The 24,072-nt window shown below is 35.6% G+C and overlaps 1 protein-coding gene across 2 annotated transcripts; it reads right to left on the bottom strand.

Annotated features, from left to right (window-relative positions):
- Window positions 1-571: 571 nt before the first annotated feature.
- On the bottom strand, window positions 572-19,704 carry xpnpep2 (X-prolyl aminopeptidase (aminopeptidase P) 2, membrane-bound). Of its 2 annotated transcripts, none has more exons than XM_083560298.1 (21): window positions 19,517-19,704; window positions 16,965-17,032; window positions 13,094-13,204; window positions 12,831-12,894; window positions 9,218-9,322; window positions 9,010-9,096; window positions 8,757-8,900; window positions 8,383-8,484; window positions 8,213-8,294; window positions 7,920-8,121; window positions 5,302-5,388; window positions 4,680-4,789; window positions 4,261-4,338; window positions 4,084-4,155; window positions 3,928-3,988; window positions 3,764-3,833; window positions 3,532-3,636; window positions 2,928-2,987; window positions 2,686-2,762; window positions 2,471-2,560; window positions 572-1,339 (listed from the first exon to the last, which is right to left on the bottom strand). In XM_083560298.1, the coding sequence occupies exons 1-21, from the start codon at window positions 19,563-19,565 to the stop codon at window positions 1,151-1,153; spliced, it is 2,013 nt and encodes a 670-aa protein (XP_083416424.1). In that variant the 5' UTR covers window positions 19,566-19,704; the 3' UTR covers window positions 572-1,150. The 2 variants fall into 2 exon arrangements, with proteins under 2 accessions (XP_083416424.1, XP_083416423.1); XM_083560297.1 differs by having other exon boundaries at window positions 5,302-5,391; window positions 19,517-19,703.
- Window positions 19,705-24,072: the final 4,368 nt, after the last annotated feature.

Raw genomic sequence — 24,072 nt, 5'->3', positions numbered from 1 at the left:
GAATCGCTCTGTCTGATGAATATAGTTTACATTACATTACAGCGGGGACTTTCAAATCAGTGCTGGGGACACAAGGTGTTGCATAATTAAAAAAAATAAAAAAATTCCTTGACACGACTCAATGGATATAATCATAAAGAACTTAATAATGAGTTGAGTAGATCAGGAAATATTCAGAATGCAGACCCTACACACCATAATATCTAACACATGATTAGACATATCTACTGCATGTATAAATGCCATAGTGTTAATCACAGCCTTCAGTGGCACTGTTGTGTTTTACTGAACACAGGCCAGCAGATCTCCATGTAAGATGTATTATATAAAATGGTTCTTTAAGAGGATCTTTGTAAAGACTTTCTTTCTTTCTTCTTAAGTATTCTTAGCTACATGGGTTTTAATTTAAGATTCTAGTTTGTAACATTGTTGTATGATCAAACATAATACGGTTATACGGTTAAACATAACAACGAATCTAGATCTAAACTTTATTTTTCTAAAAGTGTTTGATTTGAAATATGTATATAAAGACCAAACACAAACAATTCACAGATGTGGACACTGCAGATTTTAAAAATGCATTTTTTAATAAAAATCAAATCCTAAGTGATTAGTAGGTGTACACCTCTGTACATATGAATTGCAAACAGCTTCATTACACACATAATCAGAATCCCAATTAATTTTAGATTTGAACACCAACACCAAAAAGCTCTGCTGCACTGGAAAATATCCAACATGCACAAACATTTCTGTTCATTTTAGGTTGGTAGGTTAAGTGCTAAAAATACTCAGGAGATACTGAATTAACTTTTTCGACTATGACTCATCAGTTTTGCATGCCTCCTGGCACTGAACAGTGAATATAGATGAATGTCCATTTAAAAGCATATGTAAAATGTTTTTTCATTTATCCTTAGTGATCATTTACTGATGCTAACTACAAAAAATGTAATACAAAAAGTGATAAAGAACTGGGAGTGAGCAAGATGGAGCACTGTGACTAATGGACACACTAGTAGAAATGTTAGGACAGACTGGTGGTATATAGTATGAGTAATTCTTTATTTTTACAGATTCTACAGTAAATTCTTGTGACATTCTTCAGAGATTGCAAAATAAAGCTGTGCGATATTTGAAGGTGACTCTACAGTAGAGTTATAGGCAGAAATAGCAGCAGTAGCGAGATCATGGGGATGGAAGCCGAAGACACTGTGTTCAGGAATGGCTTTGTATTGTCCATCATCCAATTATAGACCCCTGTCAGGCCCTGCTTCTTCAGCTCTGGACCCATCGTATTCCGGATGCTTAGGTAGTATGTATCTAGCCATTGGAGCTATACAGGAATACAGAAGAAATAGTGAGCTACATTTTTCTTATATTCTTTGACTTACATCCCCAATTAAAAAAAGGTTTGCAACCCATATTTGATTCACGATAGAACATAGAAAACATATACAAAAGTAAGGAAAGGAATTGTAACATTGTAAGGGAAAAAACAAGGTAATTTTGAATTTGGTGGCTGCAACAGGTCTCAAAAATGTGTTTCTAAAAAGAAACTGCTGGGGGAACATTTTGCAACCAATATGGTTAAGTGGTTACTGGTCAGTAACATTATTCTGTTTAAAAAGAGTATCAGTGTTGAAAACAGCAACATTCGCTTTTATCCAGATGACGTCTTTTTTAGCCTTGCATATTTCAGTAAAAATGCTAAACTGCATAAGGCCTGGCTTTGTAGTTCAAGAGTCTAGGTGCTGAACTGGCCTGTCTGCAATCTAGATCTTTCACCAATTAAAAAACATTTCCTGCTTAATGAAATGTATCAGACATGAATATGACAGCATTCCTCTTCCTTTGTCTCCAGATATATACAGACTTTTGTTCAAAGAAAAGGGGATGCTACACACTGGTAAACACATGGCCACAACCCCAACCATTCTGAGATGTGTAGCAGCCGTCCAATTACATATTACCTCATTATAAACAATTGAAATGTATTCCATGTTCTATTTCGAATATGAGTTTATGTTCATTGCATTCTGTTTTTTATTTATATTTCACACAGAATCCCAAATCTTGTAATTGAGTTACAAAAAAAATCTAATATTAATTTATAAATAATGACTGATGTCTAAGCATAAAAAGTATACTATTTTATTGATTTGTAGCTTTAAGTTATAATTAAAAGAGCCTACAACATTCTTCTACCAAATCTATCCTCCCTCTGTCTTGATGTTGTATGAGGTATTCATAAGATTCTAAATAAATACACATATTTCCTTAAAATCATTTGACACCAATGTTGAGTCAGAAGACAAACAGGAGATACACTTCTCTACAGTCATGCTTGAGATACTTTGCTGGGGAAGGATGTCAGAAGGGACTTTCAAAGGAAGCCAGCCTTTGCAACAACAAAATAAAGATCTGACTGACACAACTTAATCATTAGTGGCAAGTGATTTGTTACCTGTTCAGTGCTGAGAATATGAGTATCAATCAATTTTCTGTCGTAGGGGACCAGTGACACTGTGTCGAATGTCAGATAATTATTGCCATACTGGGAAAGTTGGACAAAAACAACAACAACAAAACAACAGAAAACAAAGCTGTTAAAATCTGAACAAGCAGTTCTATTTTATGTCCTCTCTTTAACTAATTTGCAATTTTGACTTTGAAACTTACCTTTGTTTTCGCTGGAACAATGACAGCAACATCCTCGATCCTTATTCCAAATTCATCTACTTTGTAATAGCCAGGTTCTGCAAAAGATTCAAAACCACAGTGAAAAAAACTAAACTCTGTGACAATGAGTGTAATTTTTTCAATGACATGCCAGTTTTGTCTTTGAGGTCTGTTTTTTGGATTTTAGTAAATTTTTTTAATCTCATATCAGATCTCTGATGATGTTTATTCTGATGCCTTACCAATAGATGTGAACATGCCTTGCTGGAAGGGAATATTATTGGACTGAAAACCAACAGGCCCTAAACAAAAAGCATTAAAAAAAGCATATAAAAAATACAGACAGGAATTAGTACTCAATGAAGCAGCATACATGGCAAACTTTAATAATATACCAAAATAAATGTGATAAATATCACATATTACATCATAGTTTTAGATATACAAAAATTAATATATAGTCATGGGACATATATAATGAATAATATATTGCCTTTAAGCTGACAAACAGTTATAGGAATTCACACTAAGCACTGTGTCAGAGATGTTAGATCCAAAATAGCTCAGATAAGACAAACATCATTGCACTATAAATTTAGACATTTAGGCAAATTTAGGAGGTTAACATGGCAGTCAAACGTAGAAGAGAGGTACAAAAATAAGATTGACAATTTTATACTCTCTCTCTCAGACACCTTAGTATATGCGTGCATTGGCAGCTTTAAGGTTAAGCCATTTTAACCCAAATAAAAAAATGCTCTTATATTTGCCACATATTTTAATCCTTAAAGCCCAGAAATCACTCTGTAATCTTACAGTTGGAATGAATAAAAGCAGAAGTCTTACATTCATGAACTCCAAAGTAATTTCCCACACCATGGCCTGTACCATGACCATAATTCAGACCAACTTCCCACAATGCTCTGCGCCCTAGCATCTCCATATTGACACCTTAAAAAAAAAAACGCTGATGAGCAACATTCTTTTGATGTTTCTCTAAGATCAGTGAGAGCACTGGAAAAAATTCAGATATATTTGCGAGAAAAGCAAGTAGTTTACTAAAATGACAGAATCTTGCCTTTAGTTCCTGCTGGAAAAATTGTCCTTGATATTTCAATGTTTCCCATAAGCACTCTTGTGAAAGCCTCCTTTAAAAATAGAATAAACAGAGGAAAGGTTTATTCTGTGTGTTAATAGTAGCTTACAAAACTAATGATTCTCTAAAAGCTTAAAAAATAATACCTTCTGAAAAGCAGTGGGTGAACCCCAGTGCACGGTGCGGGTAATGTCAGTTGTACCATCACTATAACACAATAAGGACACATTATATACTGTATATGTATCCCAGTTTGGTTACATTAACAGGATTATGGCTATATATGCTATAGGCTTACTCACAGGTACTGTCCTCCAGAGTCAATGAGGTACATCTCATCAATGGTTAACTTTCTTGCCGTTTCATTCGATGGACTGAAATAGAAACAATGGATTTTATCTCAGTATAAATGTTGCTTAATAAGGAAACAGAAATAATTTAAATATAATAATTTAAAAACATTGCAGTGAATTCTGTACCTATAATGGGCAAGAGCTGCATTCGGCCCACTTGCAGAAATGGTCTCAAAGCTTGGCCCCTTGCTGAATTTCTGCTTCCTGGTGCAATAAATATAAATGTGTGCTAATTAAACACTTTTCTTGCCATACATGCAAATTGTGAAATGTTTGTGTACACCTTACTATCAAATTCATATGATTTTTGAGTGTTCCTTAAACTGTTACCTCAAATATATGATGTATTTGTATGCTGAAGCTTACTACTTCCCTTTACTTGAACAAAAAGGCACAAAACCAGTTCTTGAAGACTGATGTGCATGAAGACATAATTTGACAAGGCTGGAGTGCAAGAAATGCTCAAAGCCTTGAACTCAAACCCTTCACAGTGTGAAACTATGGCATTTTCTTTTATATTCTGCTGTTGCCAACTGTTATTTTACCTGCGGTACTCATTGATGAGATGTGCTGCAGTAAGCTCTGTCTCCTTGCCCTCAGGGACAGTTCTCTCAAGTTGCTGAAGGAGCTGCATGACTGCTACAGCATCTCTTATCTACAGCATGCCAGTGAGGACACTCAGACCAGAAAACACAAAATGTGCATGCAACAGCATACTGCTTTCAAAAGATACGAGTTTCCACAAAATACAGGAAATATACAATCATGAGATTATACACAGCAGTTATATTAAAACGATTCATTTGAATGCGGTTAGTGATTTCAGGTTAAAAAAGTAATAGTGTACAGCTGGCCAGTCATCTCAAAATGGCAAATGGAATTTTGCCTTTATGAGATAAAACAGTCATAAAATACCTGGAATATAAAACACAGCACATCGCCATAAAAGACATAAGGTAGAAGTTATTTGATAAGAAGCGCATTTATTCAGGCTGTGCTCTGCTGCGTTCAATCTGAAAGAACTATTAGGCTATGCTTTATAGCACAATAAAACATTTCTCTGCAATGTAAAGGCAGTAATGTATCTAAACACATTCAGATGGAGTGTGCGTACAACGTAGGAGCAAACTATATAAAAATGTAAGGAGTAAGTATGTATGCTCTTACATGCGCTTCTCTGAGGATTCTTTGCTCTGTCTCATCTTTCACTGCTTTTGTGGTCAGCACTGGAGAGTAATCACTTTGTAGGAGCTTCTCCTGGAAGTGAAAATTTAATTTAAGTAAATTGTAGTGTCACATGGTACTATAAACATAACCATGCAATACATGCATGCCAGAATCTGTAAGTGGAAGCCCTTGCTTAAAATAAATGGTACAATGTCAAAATGTGATTCATACAGGACAACACTGAAGGCCCACAACTGGGGAATGCCATGATTCCTGATGGAATGCATTGTTTACTAGCCGACTGCACATATTTTTGCACAATTATTTAATGTGGACATATTGTGTGCCCAGCAGGAAACATAGTTAATGAAATTTGATGGCCAATGTGCAAGCGCTCAGAGTGATGCTCATTTTCTGAAGAAGGTGAACTTGGGAATTAAGAAATGGGAATTCTCTTGGTTACTTAACTATGAGAATTTCTAGGTCAGTGTGAGCAAGAAGTGTCTGTCTTGACATGCTAGTTTAGTCAGAACAAAATCATTTCTATATTAATCTAGCAAAGGAGTACTAAAAGAGGAGTAATCCTGAGATAAAAAAAAAAATTGAAAACATTGAAATAAGTGACAATTATACTTAGCAATGGGCATCTTTTTCTATTTTATCAACACGGTAGATACCGATAATGCTTATCGATACCGGTATTAATCGATACTACCTTCTATAATTTGTTGCAAAAGTACACAATGTAAAAAAGTTTTGAAATTGCAAGGTATTTTATTACTGCAGTTTACAAATGCACATTTAAAAAAGACAGACAGAGAGAGAGAGAGAGAGAGAGAGAGAGAGAGAGAGAGAGAGAGAGAGAGAGAAAGATTTTCTCATCATACCACAGCACAACATATTTTAATTAGAGGTCAACCGATAGTGGATTTTACCGATACCGATAGCTAAATTGGATCGTACTTGCTAATAACCGATTAATCACCCGATAGTTTTTTTCAAATGGATATACTGGATTAAAAAGAACAAACATAACACTTTATGTAAAATAGTACTGAACTTTGTTACAAAATTGAATTAAATGTGATCAAAAGAAATATTTATAAATATATGATTTAATCAATATAATTATATAAATAATAAATATAATATAGTGCTCTCCACGCAAGCGCGCCGTCTCACGTGTAAAACCAAACAGCACGTGGTGCCTCTAGAGGCCGCTCGTGTTGCCTTCTTTTTTTTACTAATACACTACTGCATATATTGCATCTGACGCTGGTGTCGCTTAGTTTTGTAAAGTGAGCCCACACTTTTTTACGTTTCAACACACACACACACACACACACACACACACACACACACACACACACACACACACACACACACACACACACAAAAGCGTATGGATATCACACAAGATAGGATCAGTTTAGTGACTTGGTTCTTTGAAATCCGTTGATTAAAATGATCCTTTCTTAAGTAATTTAGTTCATTTTGTTTCTTTTAATCAAAAATAATTTGAAATGTTACATTTTAAATAAGCAGATCTCCAAACACGTCTAAATACACCAACTTTGACTAGTTCCAAATATGACAATGCTAAGGACAAATTATGATAAACAGAATGAGTAGCTCACTTCTTATATCTTCTGGTTTGTATCTTTAGTTCTTTTTCACAGAACTACCATAGGTATTCTAACAATGAACTAAAAAAACCACAATCTATTGCATTGTGTTGTGGCTATGGGAGTCACATGATAAAAGAACGAACAAATTGGACCAGTGGACTCGAGATAAACTACTCCATTCTGTTTCCTGTTTAATGCACTGCATAGCGTATATGGAAATCACGTGATGAAAGAACGACTCGGATTAGAAGAGTCGAGTGTGAACTACTCAGTTCTGTTTCCTGTACAAAACCTATGGAGATTTTGCGATGCTTATGCGTGTCTAGTAGAAAATTAACAAATCACTCTTTGAGACTAATTGTTCTTCTGAGTCACACAAAGACTCATTCTAAATGAACAAATCGTTCATGAATACAGAGTTCATGTATACAGAGATAAAACAATATAAGTATCAATAACAGTACCTGAATCTTATCGGTAGTCTAGTATTGACCCAATTAGGTACAGGTACCCATTCCTAATGATACGACTCTGGCTACCTTTTCCAGGCCTCTGACTTGTCGCAACTAAAATGAGAGCTATTTGCCACTAGAGGTTAGAAACTTTGTCCAATTGTTGTTGGTAAAATCTTCTGTTAGACTCAGGGATTTTAAATGCAAGTATAGATATACTGTGTAAATCTAATAGATGAATAAACACACTGGACAGGGTTAAGGACAAAATAGGGAAAGCAATTAAATTGACAAGAAACCTGTTTAAAGTGTGTTTGTCAGTGCAGTTAGATTTATCAAAGGTTTTGAGATATGTGCAATGTGGTGTTTGCAAATTTAGCAAGTCTAATTCCTTGTAATGAAATACTAATTAATCAATAAAAGGCTTTCTGATTCAGATTCTGAATTTAATAAACTTCTCCCCAAACTATATAATGGGCATCTGTGTATGTGTGTAATGCTGTGGATAATCTTGGACACACCCAGAGCCTTGTCTTACCTCTGGAGTGATGAGCCCATACAGTGCCTGGTTAGTGTACTCTGTGCCCACCCACACTCTTACATTGGGCTTAGTGAGATACTTCTCAAGATGCTCTTGGACAGTCTCATATTCAAACAGCTGCACGCAGTGAGACAAGGTGCAAGATGAGTTTAGGTAGACCCTAATTTCTTCTGTCAGCCTTTTAGTATGGACAAAGAGCCTTGAGAAAAAAAAACAGCAGCGTGGGCAAAGGTTATGTAGGAAATATTAAGGTCTGAATGGAAATAGCAATAGGAATGAAATAGATTTACCATATCTCATCCAAAGTCAGCAGTGTGTAGGAGTAGAAGAATGGATTGAAGGGAATGTCATTACCGCGCATATTTAAGAGCCCTGAAAAGACAAAAAGTCTTCTTGCACTGCAGCAGTGGGAGTGTAAAGCAGCAAAAGGAGTGTAAAACTAAGATAAACTATCTCTTACATGCTGTTTCATCCAGAGCTGAGAGCAGGACAGCTGTCGGCTTGTAAGGATTTTTCATTATATGAGCCCGTATCTGATCCACCTTCATCTGCCAGGTTCTCTCTGTCCACAAACATTAAAAATGCACACTGTTTTACAGCCACTTTATTACCTTACTGTCTATTCAGAATTAAAGGTCCAGACAGAGGCACCAATAAACAATATCCCTAGTATAATATCTCTTATCTTTAAAGCCATTTCACATAGTTACATTGAATAATAGTGTGCAGCAAGTTTTATTGCTGTGTTTGCAAAGTATATGATTTATTGTTTGCAAGTATTTATCTGTGCTTTAGCGCCCAATTATAGTAAGCACAAAACACACACAAACACACCAGTGAAGTCATCAGGCAGGCGCGTGAGGTTATCAGGAGGAAGAGGTGATCGTGTATCCCATATTTTGTCCACCAGGTTATCAGAAATAGATGTAAGCACCAGTGCAGCTGGAGCCAGGTTACTGTTGTAGGCATCAAATGTGTCTGTGTTGACAAAAGGCAGTGGTTGATTAGGTGGCATTTTGTACATGTAGTGCACTTTTTAAGAATGTAAATTGTATAGCAAAGAAGAAGTATGCTTGTTGTTACTTACATACAGAGAACAGAAATGGATCAAAGCCCACAAAATCTTTATCATTGAGATTTTTGATAAGCCAGCTGCTGATCCTGGAGATAGAATCTGTATTCCAGTACAGTTAAGCAAGACTCAAGTTCTAATTACGAACACCATATAAGAGCACATTGTTTTGTGTTACAAAGTCCCTTGTAATACCTTGTGTTTTGTTACTGCTTTAACTTACTGTCTCGTTCCAGTTCCCAGTTACAGTCCATCTGGCGCTCAGCCTGAACCCAATAGCGACTGTCAGTCCATAACATTGCTTTGTTTCGGGTCACAACTGCTGTGCCTTGAGATTGAAAAAGACACTGTTTATAGACTAATTCGTTTATTTGGGGAAGTGACATCTTTGGTCTTAGGATGTTTCCGGTTAGCTAAAGTGTTAACAGTTAAAGTGTTTAAATGTAAAAAAAAACCCACAACATGATGCTTGGATTAAAGCACTGAATGCAGAATACTGACTAGTAACTCTAGGATATTCTGTTATCTAAAACCAGTGAATTAGAATTTAATATGAATGATATAAAAACAAGTTAAAACCCTCTCTTACACACTCTTCCACTGCACTGTGGCTACACATTTCACCTAATCTATCGACAAACATTTAAAAACGTAGGAAATAATGATGTATGCAATCGGTTTATCATCACTGCAGTTCGGACACCGACAAGGAGCTCGGGGTATCACCACTTAGTTTTAACAAAGGATCCCTCATTTATGATCTTTTGAATAACAATATGCTTGATTTCCTCTGTCTGACAGAAACATGGCAACACCCACATGACTTTTTGCAGCTTAATTAATTTGTCCCTTTGCTTACACCCATCAACCTCGTGCGTCTGGCTGAGGTGGAGGGCTTGCAATACTTTACAATAAGAAGTGGAAAGCTTTTCCCATAACCGTGCCCCTGTATAAATCATTCGAGTATACTGTTCTACAAACTAACGGGCCTGTTCCTACTGTTGTAGCCACTGTTAATCGTTCACCCAGGAGCAATACTAGTTTTTTGATGATTTTTCCGTTTTCTTAACTTAACTGAGTTTTACATCTCACAATGTTATCATATTGGGTGACTTTATTATACACATAGAAAAATTGTATAAAAATGCTTTATTTGCAACTCATTGTAAAGGTCATATTCTTGACCTTATTTGCTGCTCTGCTGTAACTCCTTCCAACTGCCTTGCTTTGGACTTGCCAATATCAGATCGTAAGCTAATATCATTCAGTGATAACTTAATAGTTGCAAAATATAACATGGGTCGTTCCATTTTATTTCGGAATATTAGAAACATTGCTTTATCTGCTCTCTCGTATGGAATTTCATCAGCCTTTTCTACTCTGGATGATTTGGTCTTTCTTTATAACGATGGATTACACATTGTGCTTGATACACTTGCTCCTTTAAAAACTCAGACTGCCTAATTTACTCATTCTGAACCTTGGGTTACAACAGCATGACAGCTTAAATCATCTTAAATCATCTATACTCTAATTTTTGCAATAAATTCATGACTTTCTTTAATAATAAAATTGACATTATCAACAATTGACTCGTCACAAAATAATAAAGCATGTGATCTGTTGTATCTATCTGTATCTGTATCTGTATCTTCTGTCTTAATTTTATAGTTTTGAACCTCAAACTTTTGATGAAATATCAGGTCTTATTTGCCAATCTAAGTCTTACACCTGTCATTTAGATCTTCTTCAATCTCACTTGGTCAAAGCCTGCTTATCTTCTCGATTTAGTATAGTAAATGCTATCATACAATCTTCTCTAACCTCTGGTGTGGTTCCTTTATCTTTGAAAGCTGCTGTAATAACGCCAAGACTTAATTATTGATAATTTTGCCCAATTTCCAATTTACCCTTTTTCTCAAAATCTTTTGAAAGAGGTTGTTGCTTCTCAGATTCATTCCCAAATTTTTGTCTTTCCTCCTCTCTTTTGAATTGTTTAAAAGAGATAAAAGAGATAAAATATTTTTGATATTTAATATTAAATATTTAATCTTAAATTATCTCAAGATTACAATTTAAAAAACAGAGGATCTTCTGGCTTCCTGTGGGCTCACCACCTGCAGGAGGGACCGTAAGGGACGGTGCTGTGAGGATTGGGCAGCAGTCGAAGGCGGGGGCCTGCTTAGACTGCTGCCCCCGCGACCCGAATTACGGATAAGTGGGAGAAAATGAATGAATGAATGAAAGGTTCTTCTGGTTGGCACCAAGTCCAATTTGTCAGAATTCAATAGTTTCTTACTTTCTATTGATCTAATCTCCTTTATAGTACATTGTCTTTTGAAAAGCATTTGAACAATATTACTTGGTCTGTGTAATTCCATTTTTGGAACATTAACTGTCCTAGTCCGTTCCTCACAACTAATTCAACAGCTATTCTTGTGCATGCTCTAGTTACCTCATGCATTGATTATTGTAACTCTCTTCTGTTTGGGTTACCTCACAAACTCCTTCATAAACTTCAATGGGTCCAGAACTCAGCTGCCCATTTAATTACTAGAACCTCCTCCATCGAACATATCTCCCCTGTTCTTTATCATGTACACTGGCTTCCTGTCAAATATCAAACAGTGTACAAGATTCTGCTTCTGTATGGGGTTTAGCTGGGCTGCTCCTCATCTCTGGAATTCTATTCCACAATCAATACGAGAAAGTGACTCTTTGACCACTTTTAAATCATACCTTAAAACTCATCTGTTTAGATCAGCTTTTCGGACAAATTTTAACAGTTAAATAACTGTGGTTTGTTTGATTTTTTGTATGGTGTCCGTTAACGTTTTGAATTTCGCCTTAACATAAAATGTAATATTATTAAATATTGAATATCGGAAGTTAAACTAATACATTAACCACAGTGGTTTAAACAGTACATCTCATCCCCACTCTACACTCTCACAACTCCCGCACAGACTCTTCTTTCCCAAGATTCCAAATCACTGTTTTTTTTTGGTATTATCTCCAGTATTTTTTAAAAGTTGTACACCATTTATAACCTTGAATTTTACTCCCTACATCATTAATTCAGTTAGCAATGTAGTTTATTATTAACATAGACATACAGTCTTACCTGGCAATGCAAGTGCATTGCACACTAATAACCTCCCTGGTTACCATTAACTTGCTCCAACCCTCACCAAACACAAGCTAAACATCATGCACATAGTATGACCAAATGTTTTAGACTTTTCCGCTAAGGAAGTAATTGTAGGCATCCAGATTTTGATCAGTTTTTACCGGTTGTCACGTGTAGACGCACTTAATCTCAACCAGATCATAATACACGTCTGGATACGGTACTTCAGGTAAATGTTTATTGTTTTGAGTAAAAAAAGTTGTCACTTAAATGTCTAATTTAAGGGTTTCAGTAATTTCACATTATTATCTATTTTTAGCTTTTGAAATATCTTCACTTGTATGCTTTAGCTAGTGTAATGGAATTTTCACACTCACAGAGTGTTTGATTTCATTCAAGCCTGAGTCTTACTTGATGAGATTGATATATTTCCATGACACTAATCTTAAAAATTTTGTGTTAGTCCCAGTTAGGACCAGACACGTGCAGTATAATTACAATGCGTTTGTTATTGATTACATCCTTGGTCTATAAGTAACAAAGCACTGAAACTCTGAATACTATTCAGAGCTGCTTGCAGCATTGACACTCCCTTCAGTCCATGAACAAATTCTTCCATCTAATATCTCTTAAAGATCAAAACAGCAGGAATTATGTAAAGAGAAGAACATAATGTGAAAACTAGAGAACTTGTACAGGAACACACCTGAAGAACCAGTGAAACCAGACATCCAGGCCAATCTGGCATCTCGCTGGGAAATGTACTCACTCTGAAAAAACAAAGCAAAACAACACAATATAAAAAACCCTAAAACAAACGTTATTAATAATTAACAGATTATTATAAAAATAGATTCTTATGGGAATTTTAAAAGACACACAGGAAGGAAAAGATTAGTAAAGAAAGATGAGAAAGAAAAGCAGAAAAGAAGAGATTAGAAAGAAAGTAGAAGAGATAACTTTGGTTACCAGGTGGGCATCTGTTCCAGGTATAATATAGGCAGAGATGTTTTGTGTTTTCATGGCCTCTCTAAGATCATATAGCCGTCTAGTTGTGTTAATAGCTGTTGGAGGTAAATACTGCAACGAAAAAGACAATGAATTGACATATGACATTTAAAAATCATTCTAAAATATTAATGTTTGGTGAAGTAGTTACTAGTTTAATAGTAAAAGACATGGGAGTTATTTTAGACAGCAACTTGTCTTTTGAAAATCATATCACCTTTTGAAAATCATATTACAAAAACAGCCTTTTGACATTTTATAAATATTGCTATACCCTAAGAAACATGTTATCTATATCTTATGCAGAAATAGATAACATGTTTCTGCATAAGATATAGATAACATGTTTCTTAGGGTATCTATATCTTATGCAGAAAAACTTGTCCATGCATTCATGACCTTCAGACTGGACTATTGTAATGAATTACTAGGTGTTTGTCTTGCATCATTAATAAACAAGCTACAGTTAGTCCAGAAAGCAGCAGCCAGAGTTATAACCATATAACCTACATATTTTAAATCCCTACACTGGCTACCTGTTAAGTTTAAAATCAACTACAAACTATTGCTACTTAAGTACAAAGCCCTAATTGGTTTGGCTCCCATGTATCTATCCAGTCTTCTAACATGCTACAATCCATCACACTCCTTGATATCTCACAACTCTGAACTTCTAGTAGTTCCTAGAATAGCAAAGTGCACTAAAGGTGGTAAAGCATTGTCATATTTAGCTCCTTAACTTTGGAAAAGGCTTCCTGACTGTGTTCGGGGCTCAGACACACTCTCCTAGTTTAAGTGCAGATTAAAAACCTTAAATATATATATTTTTAGCGAGTCCTATACATAACACATATCACATATTATAATCTTGTGCTCCAGTACATCTGATCACATGCACATCATCAACTTGTTAATATTATGAACAGCAGCTATGCTAATTTCTCTCCACTGCTTCTCTTTCTCTACCCAACATTCTGAGGTTCCACCAGCTCCAGTCATGTCCCACCTCATGAAGATTATGGACCTTTAAAGAAGTTGATGCCGACCCCGCAAACAACCCCGACCATCTAGGGACGTACCAGCGCCATTTGGATTTCACATTATGTAGAGTTTGAACATTGGACCTCTTTGAGTGTTTAAAGGCTCTGGCATAGAGAAACTGGTGTTGGATCTATGATGATCTCAAATGTTAAACTATTTTATGAGTTGCTCAGTAGCTCCTGGTTCCATAACGTCAACTGACTGTAGAATACTGTAGAAAGGACATTACTCACAATCTTACATTCCAGTGCTTACGTTAGATCATTCACCATAATTCTTAAATTCTGTAAAGCTGCTTTGAGACAATGTCCATTTTAAAAAGCGCTATAGAGATAAACTTGACTTGAAGTATTTAATCTCTGATCCTATAAATAAATGGCCTTCAAAAAACCTTCATGCAATCCATAAGATGTATTATAAGATGTAGACCTAACTAGGTTCTGTTAACGACATATTAACCCTTTTAAACAAACTATTATTTTCATCCTGTTTTTAAGTGTACTGTCATAGACTTTCACCTTTAACATGCTAATTAAGGAATGTAGCGTCTGAGTTGTAACTATTTAACTTTTTTTTTTCTTTAAGAAATTGGTCTGACCCTGGTGTTAATTTGCTGGAACATCTATTCCTTAAGAGATTGGCAACTGTCTTGAAATTATTTCACTTTTAAATTATGTTCCTTACTGTAGGATGTGAGCTTTAACCCGGCCATTAAGGTTGCACAAGGCAGTGCACTCTTAGTGCCGGTCCCAAGCCCGGATAATTGGGGAGGGTTGCGTTAGGAAGATCATCCAGCGTAAAAACGTGCCGATTGGACCTGCAGATCACGTATACGGATGATCCGCTGTGGCGACCCCTAATGGGAGAAGCCGAAAGAAAGTTTTTACTGTAGTTTGTGAGCTTTAAATTGTTGAAAAATTTCCTTATATCTCTTGCCAGATTGATGGGCAGCAACAATTGATTTATAGAGGTGGGCAGTCTTGCTGATGATCAGTTAATAAGGGGCATTTGATTAGAAACAATTGGCTACAACTAAGCCTCTTAAATTAAATGGAAACAGTAAAGGTGTACTACATTTTTTTCAGAAACGTCTTTTCTATTTTTTATACAAATTAATAAATATGGTTTATTTTTATTAAAATAAATAAATAATTAATGACATGTCTGGGCACTGGCTGGCCCACTCAAGAACATTTACAGAGTCGTCCTGTAGCCACTTCTTTGTTATTTTGGCTGTGTGCTTAGAGTCGTTGTCCTGTTGGAAGATGAACCGTCATCCCAGAAGGCTCTGGTGCAAGTGTTCATCAAGTATGTCTTTGTACATTGCTGCATTCATCTTCTTCTACATTTGCTTTTCCAAATTTTGTAATATATTTGCAAAGATTTAAAACTTCTTTCACGTTGTCATTATGGGGTATTGTTTGTGAAATTTTAAGGAAAATAATGAAATAATTGATTTTGGAATAACGCTGTAACATAACAAAATGTGGAAAAAGTGAAGCGCTGTTAAAACTTTCCGGATGCACTTTAAATACATTTTAATACTTAGTGAAATACGAGTAATCTGGTGTTCATAGAACATGGTTACATATCTAAACTTTTATTCTTTATCACCCCTTCTATTGGCTCTATGACCAATTAGCCATTGTGTGGGTCATATGTATTAGACATGGTGACAAACAGTGTACAGCTGACCCTTTGCATTAAGAACATCAGTCACCAGGTTCTAAGAGATACATAGTTTAATTCAATTCAATTTGTATAGTGATTTTAACAATGAACAATGGATTTTAACAATTTCAACCAGTTTTATAAAAATGAATAGCCTCAGGATATATATTTTAATTGAATAGATTTATCTTTAAAAATGAGCATGGCAGACCCAAGCCAAAAATAAAGTCAATCAATATTTAAGTATCAATCAGTGCAAAACTGTTCATGTTAATTGCAGTCCGAAGTCCTCAGTCACTCCTTTATCTAGTCATCAGTGTATGCTTATGTACTAATTCTTTCATTGGGACATCATCCTCTATCTCTGTTTTGGGCTACCTGTGCTATGCCTTCTGAGAGTCCTTTTTTGCCTAGGACTACAAATACAGTTTTTAATCGTGTTTTAGTGTTTAAATCTTTCTACTGGCATCCTTAGGACATGGCTCAAGCACCTCAGATGGTATTGATGGATCGGAATTCCAAGCTATGGCCACTATTACCAGCATTAAAGAGAATACACATCCCTAACTTGTTCTACCCAATATGGGTTAGAGGTGGATTTGTTTTTTTTTTGTATAAAACTTTTAGGCAAATTTTAGGTTGTAGTCCACATGCTGGCCTATGGAGCCTTTTCTTCTCCTGAACCTGGTCATCTCTCAGCTTAGAAAAAAAATGCCTTTTCCCTGGCAAGTGGAAAGTGGTTGGGATGAAATAAAACACATTTATGAGCCATGAATTAATCGATTTCCTCTCTAAAAAGTGTAGAAAACCAATATGTGGAATACAAGCTTTTGTTAAAATTCTATTATAATTTATTTTATAATGTTGTGCTCCAAATGTATTGTCAGGAACTGCCTGAAAACTCACAGAAGAATGCAAAGCTTCAGTATATAAATATTCCTAAACACTGTAGTGACAGCAAAGAAAACCATTTCAATCATTACAGAGAACCTTACAGCTAAATGCTAAAATTGTGTATTGATCCTATCTTCACTGTGTCAGATTCAGCTTCACTGATAAAGACTGTGTGCTATGATATATGAGAGAGATTACGAGAAACACAAAGAGAGCGAAAGCATACCGGAGGCACTGCGGAGCAGTTTCTTTCACTGCCTGCTCTCCCCTCTGCTTTTGTTGCATGGCTTTGCTCTGTGATGGGATGAAGAGGGACACACATCAACAACACATATTTATTAGTTCCTTTTGAATTAATAAATACCCCAGTAACCCCCTCCCAGGTAAACTTTAAAAAGGGGCTTTCTACAGGTTGGCAATATTATGAAAAATAATTTAACCGCATTTATGTAGCCAATTTCTGTTTTTAAAAATACTACTACCATAATGCTAATTACCCTGGTATTGCTGTTTATGAATTGCCCTATGTAAGACGCTTTCACAAATGGCCTGCCTGCCATTTTTAATTGTTTGCTTTGCCATTTATATCAATAAATGTTCTTAGCCAGTACTTGCGGCTGTTTCCGCTTCTGTGGGTTTCACTTTAAATAACAGTGGTTCATCCATTGACTGACACTTACAAAGCACTGACATCCAACACCCCTTCAATAAATAAAAGAAGTCTGGCATCTAGCCAATGCGTAATTTGTAGATATCCTTTTAGGAAAGTTTTGCTGATCTATGTGATAATAATATATTAATATCTGATCTAAAACTGATTACATGAAGTGGTTGGTGTAAATGCTACTGATTATTGTGTGCATCATGGAGATAAAAACGGGACTGACAGGGGTCAGGAATCTACTAATAATTTTAACAAAAATTCATACGTAGATACACACATTGTCAGAGAATTAACTGGTTTATCATTATTGCCAACTAAATTATGCTGTCTGGTAAACCTTTTACAGTGCACCCTAGTGTGGACGAATGAACATAGTAAAGCTGCATCAACATCTAAAATCCTGTACTGCTACACCCGCTTTGGTCATAAGGACTGGTTCAGACTTTTGTATATTGTTTCTATTTGCTTAGGATAATGAATTTTGTGAGTAATTTAGGAAGTGATGACAAATTGGGTATTTTTTCCAACGTTACCACTCATACGCAGTTACACATTTAATCAGATACCGTGTCCTCTTCCTAACTGATGTATCCATGCATTGTTATATTTAGCCACAGAAATAGAAGTGTTCTACTGCTGAAATTCAAGAATAACTTTCTGTAGTTGATGCAATATTTGACGATAGCGACTGTAATAATTTTCTTTTCTGGACTGCTGGTCTAGTACATATTCCCACTCTCAACTTTCTGGGAGCAAAACAGGATAAAAAAGAAGGAAAATATAACACTTTAGTCATAGAATTTTGCTCATTTCAGTATCTCTGTATAAGGCAGCTGATTATTATAATTCTTTTCAGTAGCACAATAAACATTCAAGGTAAAATTGTATTCATTGACTGCAACTCATCTATTCAGCCATTCATCAGTCATCAGTAGATTATTGATGGCTCATGCAATGGTTGAATTAATTTGGTTCTTGTTTATATAGCAAAAACTGTGATTGGGAACCGCTAAACAAATTAAATATTGGTTAGTGCTGCTCGGTATTTAGAAAGGGTTGGCACTGTATAATGATTGTAGTATAAAGCGTGAATAAATATATTTATAACCATCTTAGTAAATGTCAGACTTTAAATCTCATTAAAATGGAATACCTTTCTTTCATAAATAGGTTTCACGAAAACATCTGGAATGTGCACAGACAGTCTCTTCCTATCATTTGACAGTGCAATTATTTTAAAAAGAGTATTGACAGATTGTCAATACCAGTGGCAAAATCTAAGCAGCACTCTTATGTCAAACCAATATAAATCCTGCCATCTAATGCAATTAGCTACATCGTTCTATTTCCTTCTCTGGCTTGTGTGCAACTTGGTCTGCAGTTAGGTTCAGTAGGGGCCTCCAGTGGCCTGTATTGTAGCAAAGAACAGTGACAAATACAAGCAGCTGCACTATTACACCGTTATTCACCGTTAGACAAAGCCAGGGCAGTTTTCAGTGAACTAATCATGTTTTGGAAGAACAGAAAGAATGTTCAAAATCCTTCATATTACATTTTTGCAATTTTCAATTACATTTAAGAATTAGAATCTGCTGACCTCAAAATAATTTGTGGAATTTGTTATGAAACATCAGTGTGCAGAGTGTTTATCTTGGTGAAAAACAAATCCTCCAGTTAAAGGCATAGAAATTTATTTGCCTGAATAAATCAACAAATATAAGACAGACAACAGATGGCAAAATTTCAAGATGCGTTAATGAACAATTTTGTGCAAAATCTCTCTTTTGACCTTTTACAGCCAATAGATAAAAAATGCACACCTTAAGAGAGATTGAATCTACTCTTGAAATACCGCCTGCATGAATGAATAATCATAGAAACACTCTAAACAACAATGCAAAATCAACAAGTTAAAACTCAGTCAAAAAGATACACAAAGTCAGTACGCAAAGTCTGGATCCTGCCTTTGCGGAAAAAAAATACAATTAAGACAAAAATTTATTTAAGACAGGACACCATAAAGAAATACAGAAGAGCCAAAAACACTACATTTCACATATTTGCCAATTCCAGTCAAGCCTAAATGACTGAAACTAATAACTTTTTCTTTTTACCTTTTAACGCCACCAGACATAAAGCCAGAATCCATCCAGAGAATGTCATTTTTGACCATCTGCTCCAAGCAAAACCACACACAGAGTGACAGCAGGGCAGGAGTGTCTCTCTGTGTGAGGGTGTGAGTGTGTATATATTTATATACTATTGACACCACACATATTATCTGCACTCCGAGGAGTCTTTTGATAGGAATAATGTGTAATAGATGAGGGGGTGGAACTTTGCCACTTCATGTCTGCAATATAAAGCATGCTCTCTCTCTCTCTCTCTCTCTCTCTCTCTCTCTCTCTCTCTCTCTCTCTCTCTCTCTCTCTCTCTCTCTCTCTCTCTCTCTCTCTCTCTCTCTCTCTCTCTATGCTGCCAGGTTTAACAGTGCCCAAGGGTGTAGCAAAATATATGCATGCAATGCAGTGAATTTTATTCTTGTTTCATGGTTTCATGCCATGGAGAGTGACCAACTGTGGCCTTGCATGTCTGCAGTCCACTGTAGTTTGGTGATTTCCTTAATATCATCTTTGCTCCTGTTGTTGAAGTGTTGAGTTGTTGAATTATCCTGGACTTTGTCCCGCTCAGCCACATCTGCACTATACCCTCCATATATTTGGGCTAGGAGGCAATAAAAAACCAATGCTACAATGCGCACTGCAGAATGCACAACTGCTATATCTTAGTGATCCTGATGTAGAGTCAGATAAAAATGATTAGTCTTATTTAACACACTCTCAGTAACAGAGGTGGGAAGTAACGACGTACAAATACTTCGTTACTGTACTTAAGTAGATTTTTCTGATATCAATACTTTATTTCACTATTTATTTTTTGGACAACTTTTTACTTTTACTCATTACATTTTTACAGAAATATCTGTAGTTTCTACTTCTTACATATTTGAACAGGCTTGTTACTTTATTTTTAATCTATTTGGTGAAATATTGATATTTTTCCTTCTTATTGCACGCTGTTTTCAGCCCATTAACTGATTTCCTGTCATTGCACAGCTTTTTCAACTTACCACTGCTGTATTATTTCCTGGCTATCACACACCACAGACGTAGTGTAGACTAGTTTACAAAGCCAACAACAAGCAAGGCAGAAGGCAACAAGGAGTATGGTGTTAATGTGGATGAGACAGAAGGAGTCAGTGATGTAAACATGAATGAGAACAGAGACATTCCTGATCACCTGATCATCATCATCATCATCTTGTTTTTTCTGCTTGTTTTCTATATGGATGTTCAGCCTGGATACAGCCATTAGGTTACAACATTTTTTATTAGTTTTGTATAAATATATTAATTAAGGCTGTCAAAATGCAAATTCATTTTAATTTAACGGTACTGGTTTGGTACTGGCATTTTTGTTTGACCATTTGTGTTAAAAATATAAATAAATAAAAATATAAAAGAATTAAAACCTTTGGCGCAACACACATTTATTTAACGACATCCTTTCTTTCTTTTTATTTTACTGATGCGCCGAGTCTCAAATCCGCACCAAAATCCGCCATGATGAACACAATTATCCCTTTGGGGGTCGACAAACGTGCCGCCGCGTTTTGTGGCATTTTTTCGCCGGAACGAACTTAAATGACTCTTGTTTTTTTTTATCGTACAGATTAAAGCAATACATCATTCTAATGTGTAAAGGGTCTACTTTCTTTTATATATACTTATAATAAAATCAAAATGCTGTGCTTTTGTAAAATAAAGCAAACAGACAGGGTGTGCTTTATGCCTCTCTGTCTACTCTCTTCACAGACACACAAATAAAACAACCTGAATCTCAGTGAATACTCGCCACACAGACATAATAAATATATGTATAGAAAGCTTGAGAAGTCTACTTTTAAGTAGACATTTAAGTTCAAATACAAATATTCTCTGATTATGTAATCCTTATGAAAGTTAAAAGAGGTACAGTTTCTCTGCTGTCATCTCTTGAACCATCCGTGTGAAAACATAGCAAAGGTTCCGTTTGGTGTCCTGATAATTTACATAATTAAAAACATTTACATAATTAAAAACATAATTACTTTAAAACGCTTACAAGAATATTTTGTCTTTATGCTCTATGTTAAGTTTGGTTTCAGGAATATTAAACATACATTTGCGTAAAGCATCAATATTTGTCCATGCCCATGTTGATTAAAAACATTTAAAACTTGGAAAGTATTAATTTAAGGTACATTAGGAACAGATAAAAAATGTGCGATTAAGTTGCGATTAAACGTGAGTTTACTCATGACAATCATTTGAATAATCGCAATTAAATATTTTACTCGATTGACAGCCCTAATATTAATATGATGTGGGGTCCAGTTACCAGCATGACACTAAAACAGGGAGTAGTAATTGCCACTTTTTAAGTACATGTCAGAGCCCAGACTTCTTTACTTTAAATTGAGTGAAAAAGTGTAGTCAGTACTTTAACTTTTACTAGAGTATTTTAAAACATGAGTATCTGTACTTCTACTTGAGTGAAAAATGTCTGTACTTTTGCCATCTCTGCTCAGTAATAATCTAAAGGAAAATGTATGATTGCTCTCAAAAGAGAAGCAGTTATACATTTCTTTTCATCTACACTTCTCGACTCTGCCTCTGGAGAGTTTATTGTAGTGGCACAAACAGATTACAGCAATAGCTGCTGAACATCTGAGACACAAGTATGGGTTTTCTCTAGCTGTAGCGGTGCCAGGAGAGAAAACGGTGGCTTGTTACTGAGTTAAGAACTTTAAAGTAGATCATTAAGGTTGCATTCAACCCTCTTTTGTATTTAACAGTTTTGCTTGGTGATGGCATTTATGGAGATTTCTCTGTAGGACTTAGTATGTGACCTATGACAGGACTAGAAACAGGACATGAAAGACTGAACACCGAAGACCGCTTTATAACTGATTCAACCTCTCACCACAAATGTGTCATGGATCCACCAGCAGAGGGCACGCTTGTTCCATAAATATTCCACTCTATATGTCTGTTATTAAAATATGGTGTATATCATTACGCAAACGTCTTGAACACTAATGAGAGGTTAAGCCCAGGGAATATACATTAATTAGTAAAAAATACTGTAAAGTGGAATGATGCCACGAAAAGGTGGGGGTATTATTAAGTGTATAGAGATGGTTAGTGGTTTACATTTGATCAGTTTAGGAAGATGAGATTAGAGCAAACAGAATAACAGGAATGGTGAAGCTGCAGTACACACAAGTAAACAACAGAGAGCGACATTGACAATGTTTTCACTAGAGCAGCAAAGCCAGTCTACACTGATATATATAGTACAGTTCACTGTCCTGTGTCATAATGTATCTAATAAGGCTACACCTTATTAAATATATGTTTAAAAACAAATTGGTCCCGCAGTATTCGAATGTGCTCATTTATTTATTTATTTATTTATTTATTTATTTATTTATTTATTTATTTATTTATTTATTTATTTATTTATTTATTTATATTAATTTTGGGACTACATGTTTTTAGTAGTTTGAAATTAGCTAAATTCTGTCCTGGGGTTGTCCAATGTATGTTCTTATAAAGAGAATGAGGCTCATTTATTTATTCATTAATTGTTAGTAACAACTTTCATGGGAACACTCTATATAAGGTGGAATCACACTCTGGAAGACATTAGAGTACACCAAACCATCTTTGGGCAGAGGAAACATGGACATGGGAAGAACAGTCAAACTTCACAAAAACAGTAGCCACTACTTACTGTACCACTGTGCATCTTCATGAAAAAAGAAAACTGAAAAGAAGATTAGGTTCACAAATAAAAGAAAACAATATAACATTTTGCACATGTAAGGATATGTAAGAACAGACCATGTTTCTTTGTCCGAGAAAATCCATTTAGAATCTTTCTAAAGTAATGTGACATGATTCTATCATTTCCCTAAATGCAACCTAGTTAATTCATAAATATAGTATTAGCATATTTCCTTTTCAGGCAATGCCTTGATATGACATTGATAACCTTCAGTCCCAGGAAACAAAACACATGCATACACAGCCCAGACATGCTCTAGTGCCCAAATGTCAGCATATTCTTTCCAGGAGCCAGTGTATGCCTTCATTATTTCCTTAAATGAGCCCAGTGCTCAAAGTTAATGATAGATATTAATAAGTGGTAGCCCTGGCAACCGTTTCCTGGTAATGTGGAGCAGCCTGTAAAACTACTAGCTTCACTGGGGCTGACACCAGGGAGCTAAGCCCAGTGTGGACACTTAATCAATGATAAGGTTCACTGACCAGAGTGCAATGAGCTGAGTGGACTTAATCATGGTGAACTCACTCATACAACTATGGAAATGCAGTCTCCCTAATACAGGCATACTGTGCAAGGGCTTCTTCCTAGTTGGATAAAAATATAAAAAAAAAAGATAGAATGAATCTAGACAGGATTATCTTTCAGAATCTATTTGTATACATGCATTACACACTCACACACAAACACACACTTGAGCGCACACGCACATACAAGTTTCTGCTTTTGTTTTTTCAGCGTAATGATGGTAAGAGAATATTATAGGTTTGGGGAAGTTAGC

The sequence above is a fragment of the Silurus aristotelis genome, assembly GCF_946808225.1.
Source record: "Silurus aristotelis genome assembly, chromosome: 14".
NCBI lineage: Eukaryota > Metazoa > Chordata > Actinopteri > Siluriformes > Siluridae > Silurus > Silurus aristotelis.
This window is presented reverse-complemented; position numbering and strand designations above follow the sequence as displayed.

Bases quoted from the DNA above. Each gene is read 5' to 3' on its own strand.
- xpnpep2 (XM_083560297.1), bottom strand. From the start codon at position 19,565: ATGACATTCTCTGGATGGATTCTGGCTTTATGTCTGGTGGCGTTAAAA. The intron at 5,392-7,919 runs GTAAGACAAGGC...TTTCACTTCCAG, and splicing joins ATGGGCTCATCACTCCAGAG to GAGAAGCTCCTACAAAGTGA. The intron at 2,763-2,927 runs GTAAGGCATCAG...AATCTTTTGCAG, and splicing joins AGGCATGTTCACATCTATTG to AACCTGGCTATTACAAAGTA.